Source organism: Microcebus murinus, chromosome 14, assembly GCF_040939455.1.
Source record: "Microcebus murinus isolate Inina chromosome 14, M.murinus_Inina_mat1.0, whole genome shotgun sequence".
In the NCBI taxonomy this organism is placed as follows: domain Eukaryota; kingdom Metazoa; phylum Chordata; class Mammalia; order Primates; family Cheirogaleidae; genus Microcebus; species Microcebus murinus.
The window spans coordinates 51778067-51791095 of record NC_134117.1 but is presented as its reverse complement, the minus strand read 5'-3'; the positions used below and the strand labels follow the sequence as shown (position 1 = coordinate 51791095).

The 13029-nt window shown below is 41.9% G+C and overlaps 1 protein-coding gene across 1 annotated transcript in view; it reads right to left on the bottom strand.

Annotated features, from left to right (window-relative positions):
• The window catches only part of SUPV3L1 (Suv3 like RNA helicase), a 31538-nt gene extending 22685 nt beyond the window's left edge, over positions 1-8853 (bottom strand). Inside the window, exons 1-3 of the mRNA XM_012762661.3 lie at positions 8417-8853; positions 906-983; positions 433-540 (exon numbers count right to left, since the gene is read on the bottom strand). Coding sequence (XP_012618115.1) covers positions 433-540; positions 906-983; positions 8417-8690 — 460 coding nt within the window. The 5' untranslated portion in view covers positions 8691-8853. The remainder of the gene's footprint in view (positions 1-432; positions 541-905; positions 984-8416) is intronic.
• Between the last annotated feature and the right edge of the window lie 4176 nt (positions 8854-13029).

Here is a 13029-nt window from a genome sequence, read left to right as displayed (position 1 = left end):
TCCCAGAGTGCTAGGATTACAGGCGTGAGCCACCTCGCCCGGCCTTACATTTATAGCAAGAACTCTGTTCTAATATGAAGGAGAAAGAAGCCAGTGGCAGAAACACATGGAATCTGCTATGCACTAATTCCATCTTTCAGGAGAGCTCATTTCACTATAGCCTGTTAACACACAGTAGAGAGCTCATGATGACAGATCATGGTCTCAGTTTTCCACCAATCTAAGATATATGGGTGATTTAATTATTAGCTAAGGAACCCAACATAAAGCAAATGACCTAGAAGGCCTCCCAGCAAAGCACTGAATTACTTACAGAGATTGTTTCCAGGACCTATTCTAAAACAAAAAGCCCTGTTAGAGAAATAAATATGAAGTATGGGAAGAAATAGAAAGTATGTTCAACAAGATTTAAAAAATTCTCTAAACACTTGCCTGCACTGAAGCAAATATCATTCAAAACAATGTGAATGTCCACATCCAGGGAATGAGACTGCATAATATAATTTCTAAAGCTTATGAAAGCTTGGTGGAAGAGACGAGCTGCAAAAAACACAAAATCCAAATGCATAAAGCTTATTTTTTCATTTTAAGAAGTATACACACACAACACCAAACTCACCCAACTATATTTATTTTTTGTAGTACAGCTAGTTTATTATGATCTGGGCTAAAGCTGAAATACTAGCACAAAATGCAGGAAGGCTGAGCATGCAGCTCCTCTCGGTATAGTATGCCTACCAGGCAAGTCCTGCCAGTCTCTTGGCCAGGCAGAAGCAAAGGTCAGGGACATGTCTCCAGACCACAACTATGTTCTTATTTCCAGGCCACATGAGGTCTCGCACAATCCTGACAAAACTGTACTCTAAGATGTAATCTCTCTATAAAGATGCTACTATTGGCCTTACCATCGAGTCCATAATCAGCACCCAGTTTCTGAATTTCTTTCCTCTTGTAAAATTTGTCTAAGATCTTCTTTACTTCATCTAGAAGAGAGACATCAAAATTTAACATTCGTTTCCTACTTTAGATAGAGAAATGCCCCAAAAGCAAAAGAAACTTGACGTTGTTACACTAAAGGCAACAGGCTAATAATGTTGCCAAGAACTTGAAGGTTTTAGTTGATCCCTCTTTATAGGTTGATATGTGACAAGTGTCCAGAAAAATGATAAAGTCAAATAATACAACACCTGTTGTACTGCAGAGGAATGAGCAAGACACTAGGAATCAGAGATAGCCTCAAGCCTTCACCAAACCACTCAGAAAGACAACCAATACAGCAAGGACCCATCATCATGCATTGTGCAAGTGACTAAATGATGATTTCAGGGAGAACACATTACACTAGTTTTGTTCTAGATGGCATAAACTAAAGCCAATGGGAGGCGAGGGGAGCAGATTTCTGTGGAATGTAGATAAGAACTTCTTGGCAATTAGAACAATGAAAAGTGAGAGCTCCTTGTGAATGGAAGTACTCATGCAAGGGTCAGGTGACTGTATTTTAAGGGTGACAACAGAGAAATGTCTGTGCTGAAAAATGTCCGAGGGAGGTTGAATTAGATGCCTGCTGAGGCAACATGTCATTATGAATTAATAATTTTAGAGATGAAAATATTTTAAACTAATCAAGCTGAGATTATATTAAGTATTAATGTTGTACACATTAAAATACTACAGCATTATTCTATAGAAATAAACATTTTCCTCACCCAGCCACACACTATGCATTTTTGGGAAAAGAGGCCAAAATTGAGGATGTAGTCTTTGCCCATGAAACCGAGAAAGGCCAAGTGGCTTGTATTTTTACCTCCCACAAATGTACCAACCACATCTTCATGCAGCCACCACACACACAACACTCACTGAAGAAATCATGCCTGAACAAAGCATCCTACTTACAAAACTTTGTTTTGTAGAATGAGGGAATTTCAAAGTTGCTGGTTTAGCCAGTGGATTTGCCTATAACTATATATGAGATACACACACAAAGTATATACCTTGGATCACAGGCAGCTATCCTGATATCTCTGGGTCTCTGTTACTTTGTACCTAGTGGGGGCAATAGTTTCTGTGTATAAAGAGTGGAAAAATCAGTAACAAGTAACAGATTGGAATAAAGTACATGCAATTGTTGGAGAAAATTCTGCTGACCTACAAATTCAATAAAAATTAAAGACAGATCACATTTATTTAGAATTGACCAATTTTCTGTAACTAACACTCAATGCTATATAAGAATCATGCTACCTTACTAAATTTAAGTGCTTAAAAAATGTGAGGTTTCAGCTGGGCATGGTGGCTTACGCCTATAATCCTAGCTCTTTGGGAGGCCAAGGAGGGAGGATTACTTGAGGTCAGGAGTTAGAGACCAGCCTGAGCAAGGCTGAGACTCTATCCCTATAAAAAAAAATAGAAAAATTAGCCGGGCATGGTGGAACACACTTGTAGTCTCAGCTACTAGGGAGGCTGGAACAGGAGGATCACTTGAGCCCAGGAGTTTGAGGTTTGAGATTGTAGCGAGCATCACTGCACTGCAGCCAGGGCGACAGAGCAAGACCTTGTCTCAAAAAAAAGAGTGAGGTTTCTCAGTGGTTGCCTGAGGCTAGGAAGATGAGATTGGGGAAATAAAGAGTGACTGCTAATAAATATCATTCTTTTTGAAGTGATGAAAATGTTCTAAAATGAAGTTATGGTGATGATTGTACAACCCTGCAAATACAATAATACTAAAACCCATTGAATTATATACATTAAAGGGTGAGGTTTTGGGCCTTTTTTTTTTTTTTTTTTTGAGACAGAGTCTCCCTCTGTTGTCTGGGCTAGAGCACCATGGCGTCAGCCTAGCTCACAGCAACCTCCACTCCTGGGCATAAGTGATCCTCCTGCCTCAGCCTCCTGAGAAAGTGGGACTACAGGTGCGCACCACAACACCCAGCTAACACTTTTCTATTTTTAGTAGAGATGGGTGTCTCATTCTTGCTCAGGCTAGTCTCGAACTCCTGACCCTCAAGCAATCCAAGGGTGAGCTTTTTGAAAATTATGTAAATTATATCTTAACAGAGCTATTTTAAAAATTTAGTATTACCCACAAAAAAGTGAGAATTCTCTATATCAATACTTTATTTTATGGCTCATGCCTGTAATCCTAGCACTCTGGGAGGCCGAGGTGGGTGGATTGCTCAAGGTCAGGAGTTCAAAACCAGCCTGAGCAAGAGCGAGACCCGTCTCTACTATAAATAGAAAGAAATTAATTGGCCAACTAATACATATGGAAAAAATTAGCCAGGCGTGGTGGCACATGCCTGTAGTCCCAGCTACTTGGGAGGCTGAGGCAGCAGGATTACTTGAGCCCAGGAGTCTGAGGTTGCTGTGAGCTAGGCTGATGCCACAGCACTCACTCTAGCCTGGGCAACAAAGCGAGACTCTGTCTCAAAAAGAAAACAAAAAAAAAAAAAAAAAAACTTTATTTTATGGCCAGGAGCAATGGCTCATGCCTGTAATCCCAGCACTTTGAGAGGCTAAGGTGAGAGGATGGCTTGAAGCTAGTTTAGGCAACATAGTGAGATCCCACTTCTACAAAAATATTTTAAAAATTAGCCTGGCATGGTGGTGCACACCCATAGTCCTAGCTACTCTGGAGGCCAATACCTTGTCTCAAAAACAAACAAACAAAAAATCCCATTTTATTTTATTTTATTTATTTATTTGAGACAGAGTCTCACTTTGTTGACCAGGCTAGAGGGCAATAGGCATGAGCCATTGCTCCTGGCCATAAAATAAAGTATTTTTTTTTTTTTTTTTTGAGACAGTCTCGCTTTGTTGCCCAGGCTAGAGTGAGTGCCGTGGCATCAGCCTAGCTCACAGCAACCTCAATCTCCTGGGCTCAAGTGATCCTACTGTCTTAGCCTCTCAAGTAGCTGGGACTACAGGCATGTGCCACCATGCCCGGCTAATTTTTTGTATATATATTTTTAGTTGGTCAGTTAATTTCTTTCTATTTATAGTAGAGACGGGGTCTCGCGCAGGCTGGTTTCGAACTCCTGACCTTGAGCAATCTGCCTGCCTCGGCCTCCCAGAGTACTAGGATTTACAGGCGTGAGCCACCACGCCTGGCAACCCCACTTTATTTTATCCAAAACGATTTTCCAAAATCCATTATCAGTTTTTAAAAAATAACTGCAAAACATGAACACAATGGAAATGGTGCTGAAAAAATTTTTAATCTACTACAGAAGTATATGGAAACATAGTTTTGTTTTTCATAAGAATTAAACTTTATCTGTTTCATTGTTCCTAATATTCAAAAATCAGAATGAGGTCATGCTCTGGAAGTGTATCTGTCACCTGTGGACAGCCAAGAGTCAACCTGGCTGATCTGAATGTCTCCTTCACTACTCCACTTGAGATGCCAAAAGCTCCCATATTCGTCAGCTTTCCCGGAAAGTAGAGGGCCACTCTGCCATCCCAGATAGCTGTACTTCACTGCTAGAACTTCCAAATACTTTAAAAATTCATAACAGTGCTTAGGAAAAAATTCAAAAAAACAAAAAGGTTTAAAAACACTGCTCTGAAGCCAGCTGACTATGAGTAGAAGTATGTCCAAGGAATTTTAGACCAGCTATTAACAGCCTAAGGAAAGAGAGGCTTAGAAAAAAATTCTGTTTGTATAACAACCTAAAAAACATACATTACTTTGTTAAATCCTCACATCAACTTTTTATATACGTAGGACAGATTATCTGGGCCCCTAGAAGAATAATTTTCCCAGTTTCCATACATCACAGTTTCTACTGCACGGTGACAACCTAGCATCTTTTAATTCCATTTCCCAAACAGAAAATGTTTAGTACAAATGATACTAGTTTACATTTGTTCATCCCTCTACAATTTTCAAAGTGCTTTGCCAAAAATGTTATAATGATTTTTACAATCCAGAGATATAGGAGGAGAAAATATTATTCTCATTTTACCAATTAAAAATAAAGAAAAGGGGCCGGGCGCGGTGGCTCACGCCTGTAATCCTAGCTCTCTGGGAGGCCAAGGCGGGTGGATTGCTCGAGGTCAGGAGTTCGCAACCAGCCTGAGCAAGAGCGAGACCCTGTCTCTACTATAAATAGAAAGAAATTAATTGGCCAACTGATATATATATAAAAAAAAATTAGCCAGGCATGGTGGCACATGCCTGTAGTCCCAGCTACTCGGGAGGCTGAGGCAGGAGGATTGCTTGAGCCCAGGAGTTTGAGGTTGCTGTGAGCTAGGCTGACGCCATGGCACTCACTCTAGCCTGGACAACAAAGCGAGACTCTGTTTCAAAAAAAAAAAAAAAAAAAGAATAAAGAAAAGGTAAGCAAATTGCAAATTAGGCCAGTCATTTAAGTGCTAAATGACTCTCACAGATACACACTATTTTACTAGCTGTAGTCAATCTATATCCATGTGGCTAAATGAGCTACAATCAACTACAATATACAGACAGATATACACACACTGAGCATTTACTGCATGCCTAGACAGTGCTTACTACATAAAATACTCAGTAAATATTTGTTGGAGAACTGAATAAATGTGTCAAACTGGAGATAGGGCAGTGAACAAGACCCTTGTGGCCATGTCCTCCTGAAGCCAACATGGAAGCTGGTGTATGAATACAATCACTGATCAAGAATTACAACGTGATGAGTGTTAAGCAGGGGAAATAGAGGATGCTAACAAAGCTTGGAAACTTAATCTACTTTATTTGTCAGAAAGAAGTATTTAAGCTACTTTAAAAAATCAAGAAGAGTCAGCTAGAGATGTGCATTTTTTCACGTTTGTTGGCCATTCTTCTGTCTTTTTTAGAAAAGTTTCTGTTCATGTCCTTTGCTCATTTCTTGATAGGGTTGTTTGATTTTTTTCTTGCTGTTTTTCATGAGTTCTAAGTAGATTCTAGTTATCAGCCCCTTATCAGATGTGTAGGATGCAAAAATTTTCTCCCATTCTGTAGGTTGTCTGTTTACTTTCATGACTATTTCTTTGGCTGTTCAGAAGCTTTTTAGTTTGATCATGTCCCATTTATTTATTTTTGTTGCTGCTGTGATTGCCTTTGGGGTCTTCTTCATAAATTCTTTGCCTAGGCTGATGTCTAGGAGAGTGTGTCCAACATTTTCCTGTCTTGAGAACATTTAATTGTGTGTGTTGCTTTTTTTAGTTCTGTTATTTCATAGACATTTTTTCATACCACACAAAAAAAAGTAGGCGAGCTGATGAATTTATTAGTTTGATTCAATCATTTCACAATGTAAGCACATGTCAAAACATTACACTGTACCCCATTAAATATATACAATTATCATTTGTCAATTAAAAATAAAATTTAAGAGCTGGGCACATTGGCACACATCCGTAATCCCAGCTACATGGGAAGTTGAGGTGGGAAGATTATTTGGCCCAGGAGTCAAAGACCAGCTTAGGCAACATGGAAATAAATAAATAAAAATAAAATAAAGTTTTTAAAACTGAAGGGACTATAGGAGTAATCCAGGCAGAAGGAGAAGCATGTGTAAAAGGCCTGGAGCAGAAGTGTACATTTCATCCATATGACTGAAGCATGGAGAGTGCAGGCAATGAAGCTAAAGAGGTACCCAGGCTAGAAAAGACAGGGCCTTTCAGGCCATGTTAAGGCTCGGGGACCCTTTTCAACTAAGAACGATAGAAAACATTAAGCAATTCTTTGCAGGGGAGCAACATAATTAAGATCTTTTTAAGAGAACATTCTGTCTGCAGGTAGAGAATGGAATGCAGAGATCAAAGGTATACAGGAGATATGTGAAGGGCTATGTCGACAGTCCAGTTAAAAGACATACCTGGTAATATAGGCTAAGTCGGTTGTAGTGGAGGAGGAAAATGAATGAATTGAATATGTAAGAGGTAGAATCAACAAGACTTGTCAACTGGACTTTCAGATTATTACACGGGTCCTCAAACTTTTCAAACAGGGGGGCCAGTTCACTGTCCCTCAGACCGTTGGAGGGCCGTTGGAGAGTGCAGTGCACATTCCACACATGTGCACTGTGGGCCTGGGACGAGTCGGCTACTAAGCAGAACAGGCAGCGGTGGCAAAAACACACGGCGGGCCAGATAAATGTCCTCAGCAGGCCACATGTAGCCTATGGGCCGTAGTTTGAGGAAGCCTGGATTATTATTAGATGTAGGAGGTGAGGGGTGGAAGAAACAAAAGACTACCAGGTATTTGATCAGAGGACCTGTGGCTCACCAGATGCTGTTCCTCAATATTAGACTTTTCAACCTCCAGATCTGTGCTCCAAATAAACTTCTATTGTTTATAAATTACTCAGTCTCAGGTATTCTGTTATAGCAGCAGAAAAAGAACTAAGACAATCCCCAACTCCAAGTAAAGTGAAAGGCCTTGCTTATCCCTGACTTGGAAGAACAAGTCAAAGACTAACATTTACTATGAATTTCATCACATTTTGAGTGAAAGTACTGTACTTCTGCTCTGAAAAACAAGATTTGACCCACAGCATGTTATAGTCTATATTTTAAAGTTACAGTAGGCACCAGTGTTGCCTCTTGAGGTGAACTGCTTGGAAACCTCCTGGATAGCATTCCCTCAACCTCCCAGACTTTCACTTGGTCAGAGCACACTCCCCCTCGTGCCCTAATCGCCCATATAATCCAAAATCTACCTTGACAACATTCACACGCCTCTCTGTCAAACCTACCCAAAGTTAGTTTTGCGGAACAAAACCCACTGCCACTCACCGGTGTTACACTTTCCCTTTCTCTCTGGAGCCGGGAAGAGTAGGGCACCTACCACCTTTGGCTTAGACACCCTACCTTCTTCTATCTTGTCATGTTCCACCATGTATTACAGCGGATTATCCATATGTCCTTCCTCCCCACAAGACCACTAGGTTTCTTGAAAAGAGGAGATCTGGATCTGAGCCTGGTTCCTCCTGGCAACTACCATACAGCCTAACAGTGTTTGGTTTCCATCAGCGCCAGGTCAATGACAAATAATCCTGAAAGAAGTCCCCTGCTGGCTTTCCACTGCCTCATCCTCTCGCCCCTTCTCACAAGCAACAGTTCTGGGGGCGGGGAAGGAACAAAGAGGAATGGGAGAACAAGAAGTCGGTCCACCTAACGACTCAAAGTAAAGTCGTCCCAACACAAGAGTGTTTAAAACATTAAGAGAGCAGGACGGCGAAAGGGAAAAGGCCACTTCAGGGACAAGACGTTAAGGATGACTCAGCCTCAAGCGTTGCGGGCTCGCAAACCAGCGAGGGAGGCAGACACTGACACTCAGGATGACAACGCTCGAGGATACCTGGGTCGCCCAGGCAGAGAGGTGCAGCGTCCTACCTGCCCGCCTCCGTCCGGCGGGCACCACCCCCCGCCGCCCTCGCTAGTTCCCACTCACTCTTGTCCAGAGGCCGGGTCAGCTCGGCCCCGACGTCGCCATCGGCGCTGGGGCCCTGAGGTTTCACAGTCAGGGGCACGAACAAGGACGTGTTCGGGGCTTTGGAGCCACCGGAGGCAGAGGAGGAGGCGGTGGCGACGGCAGGAACGCGCCCCAGAGCCCCAGGAAAGGGCCCAAAGTGGGGACGAAGGGCAGAGCAGAGGGCTGCCAGGTGGCCAGCCTGGCGCCCCGCCGGGAACCGAGCCCACAACAGGGCACACCGGGGGAAGGACATCGAGGCCGCAGGCCCTAAGGATGCCCAGAACAGCCCGTGGACACGGCGGTGGACAGTGACGCACTCCTCCGGCGCCGGCGGCCCGGAAAGCCCCAAAGCCGGGCAGGTGAGCTGCCCAGGAAAACGCCCGATCAGGAAAGAGAAAGTAGCGCCGTAAGTCTGCTCTCACACGGACAGAGAAGCTTCGACGAGAAAACCAGTAAAGATCAATTCGTGTTCTCGTTCTCTCTTTAAGCGATTGAGGTTAGCTTTCTCTAAAGAAGGGAAAATAAGCAGGCATCTTTGTGACGTCACTGAGAAGAGGGGGCCTGCTAGCTGTGTCACGTGACGCAAATTGGCGTGTTTGGTCCGCACGTGCGCCGAAGCACGTGGGCACTGAGGGGAGCGGTGCTGGCAGGGCTGCTGGAGCAGCCAGTGCCTGTGCTCAGAGCATGAGCAGTGGCTTGCGGACTCAAACACCAAGGAGCATTTCCCCAAAGTTTTGCATTATGAACCATCGTTTCCTAATAGGATAACGTTGGAGAACATAACTTGACCTGCACCTCAGAATGGTCGCTGAGAAATTTTGTTGTGCTATTAAACCCCTTGTACGACACCCGTGTAAGCTCTTTAATGTGAGCAGTTTGTTTATATCATCCTAGCAGCTGATTTGTCACAACCATATGACAAAAGTATCTGCTCTGCAATGCTGTAGTCTTATTTGCGTTAGTTGAATACTGTGTCTTCACATGAGGTTGCAACACATTAAATTCGAAACAAGCTTAGCTTTTCCCACTTAAATCATTAAACTCTTGCAACTAGAAGGAATGTGTTATGTAACATTGTATGTTAAATAGGATTCTAGTAACAATTTACTATGTGCCTTTGATATACAAAATAATTTTTAACATCAAGATACAAGATGAGGGCCGGGCGCTGTGGCTCACGCCTGTAATCCTAGCTCTTGGGAGGCCGAGGCGGGCGGATTGCTCAAGGTCAGGAGTTCAAAACCAGCCTGAGCAAGAGCGAGACCCCGTCTCTACTATAAATAGAAAGAAATTAATTGGCCAACTGATATATATATAAAAAAAAAAAAATTAGCCGGGCATGGTGGCGCATGCCTGTAGTCCCAGCTACCCGGGAGGCTGAGGCAGAAGGATCACTCGAGCCCAGGAGTTTGAGGTTGCTGTGAGCTAGGCTGACGCCAGGGCACTCACTCTAGCCTGGGCAACAAAAGCGAGACTCTGTCTCAAAAAAAAAAAAAAAAAAAAAAAAAAAAAGATACAAGATGATCCCTCGCCCTCAGAGTTTCTGATCTGGTTTTGTAATAACAACACACATTAAATAATACAAATATTTATTATTCTAATAGGCTAATGACAGTTCAAAGAAAGAAGCGACTTTCGAGCCATAAGGAAATTTGTGCCAGACTTGAAAGCAAATGAAACAAGACATAGAAAAGTGGTAAGTAAGGCATGGAAAAGGCATATTGAAAAATTTTAGGCTGGGCTTGGTGGCTCACGCCTATAATCCTAGCACTCTGGGAGGCCGAGGCTGACGGACTGCTTAAGGCCAGGAGTTCGAAACCAGCCTGAGCAAGTGCGAGACCCCGTCTGTACTATAAATAGAAAGAAATTAATTGGCCAACTAATATATATAGAAAAAATTAGCCGGGCATGGTAGCACATGCCTGTAATCCCAGCTACTCAGGAGGCTGAGGCAGGAGGATCACTTGAGCCCAAAGAGTTTGAGTTTGCTGTGAGCTAGGCTGATGCCACAGCACTCACTCTAGCCTGGGCAACAAAGTGAGACTCTGTCTCAAAAAAAAAAAAAAAATTTTTTTTTTTTTTTAAATAACAGAGTTGAGGCAGGCCTCATTCTGTGATTTACTTAAGAAGAAAAATTAGTTTAGGAAGTGCATAGGAAAGACTGAAACAAACAAAAGTATGGAGATAGGAAAACCAATTGTAATCCTAGCAATAAGTCTAGCTGCAGGTGGTGGGTGAGTGTGTCTGAATTATGGTAGAGACCATGCATGTGGAGTGGAGAGACTTTGCAAAGAAATAGGGTGGGGAACCTGCGGCCTTAAGGTGAAATGTGGTCTTCTAGATCCTTAAGTGTGGCCTTTTGACTGAATACAAATTTTGCAGAACAAATCCTTTTATTAAAAGGGATGCAGCAGAGAGAGAGAAAGCTTTTTTTTTTTTTTTTTGCCTCCCTTGGTGCTTAAAAAGAATCTTGAAATCAGAAGGCTGCAGGTTCCCCACCCTGAGAATGTGATAGAAAATGTCAATAAACAAGGATGTCTCATCGGTTTGGAAACTGAGAGAATGAGGAATAAACCAAACATTTAATATGCAACTGAGGAAAGCACTGTGTAATTTCTTTTAATGTGTTAACGATGCCTGATAACTATTTAGAGGTATTAGTCTCAATCTGTAAATAGGTTTATAGATAGGGTTCAGGAGGTTAAGTAACTTGCCACAATGTTATATATTAAGTGGTGGAGTCAGATACTAATCTATATCGATCTGGCTTCAAAGGAAATACGCTTTTCACCATAACATGCTAACAGTGGCAGAAATAGTCCAGATGATGAGCTGATGTATAATTATACTTGTGGATGATCACTGCATAGCTTTTAGCATGTTTTTGGTGTTTTATTGTTTGTTCATTTTTAACAATATTATTCAAACCCTATGAGTTTTTGGCCAGGAGCAGCATACTAATTATTGGGCCAGAATCAACAGTTGTAACTCGTCTTCTAGATCTAGTCCAACCCTAGAATAGTTTTGAAAAAAAAATTTTTTTTTCACAACTATTTTAACTGTAAATTTGCACTTCCTTGTAGATATAAAATACAGTCTGACTTTTATGATAGTGCATACAGGTTTTCCCCATCAGCCATTCAGAGATCTATAAACATTGAAATGGGAAAATTCAACATAAAATCTTTGCTAAACAAAATAAAGAACAGTCATATTATTGGCAGTGTGTGTCATTTATTGAAATATAAACAGCACCTAACATATATTAGAATGGCCATAAATGTTTTGTTTATTGAATGAATGAGTGAATGCAATAACCATGTAACTGGTATCCTTCTGTGCTCTCAAGTGTCCTTCCATACATCACAGTGGCACCATAATGATCTTTTGAAAACACAAATCTGATTAGGTTACCCCAGATTAAAATCCTCTGTGATTCTGATAAGTGTTCAGATAAAGCTCACACTCCATTCATTTGTATGGCATCTGAGCCCTGGCCCTTATGCCTCTTCCAGCCTCAATTCTCTACTCCCCACATTTACCATTCTGTTCATGCCAGAACTACACACCAGTTATGTCATTTCTCACCTTTGTACCTCTGACACATTGAGTGCTTCTCTTACATACCATAGGACCTAGTACAGGCTCTGTCATAGCACTAAAATTATATCATAATTGTGTCTCTAGATCAGTGGTTCTCAAACTTTCGGGTGCTTCAGAATCATCAGGAAAGCTTGTTAAAAACAAGATTGTTGGGTCTCATCCCTTAAATTTCTGATTCAGTAGGTCTGGGGTGGAGTACTGGAGTTTGCGTTTCTAACACAGTTCCAGGTGATGCAACTCTAATGGTCTGAGAGACCACACTTAATAAATAATAATAAATAAATAGGTGAGGGGAAAAGGAAGATTAGATAACCCAGGTGGTAGGAAATAAAACAAGTTCTTCCCTCTTCTTTGCCTTTGTGTTTGTTATTAAGAACCTGGTGTACATGGCACTCACTCTAGCCTAGGCAAGAAATCGAGACTCTGTCTCAAAAAAAAAAAAAAAAAAAAAAGAACCTGGTGTAAAAAGGTCTCACAAAAGCACATCCTATAGATTTCCCTCCCTCACTCCTTGCCTGCAAAAATTTTTTTTTTTTTGAGACAGAGTCTCACTTTGTTGCCCAGGCTAGAGTGAGTGCCATGGCGGCAGCCTAGCTCACAGCAACCTCAGACTCCTGGGCTCAAGCAATCCTACTGCCTCAGCCTCCAGAGTAGCTGGGACTACAGGCATGCGCCACCATGCCCGGCTAATTTTTTCTGTATGTATTAGTTGGCCAATTAATTTTCTTTCTATTTATAGTAGAGACGGTGTCTCGCTCTTGTTCAGGCTGGTTTTGAACTCCTGACCTCGAGCAATCCACCCGCCTCGGCCTTCCAGAGTGCTAGGATTACAGCCGTGAGCCACCGTGCCCGGCCCTTGCCTGCAAATTTTTTTCGAAGTTTCTACTATTGGCCTGACTTAAAGGTTATTATGATCTAGCCACTAAATTTTTGTTTATCCTAAGTGAACTTTTATGATTTACTTTGAAAACCATGGAATATTAGAATAG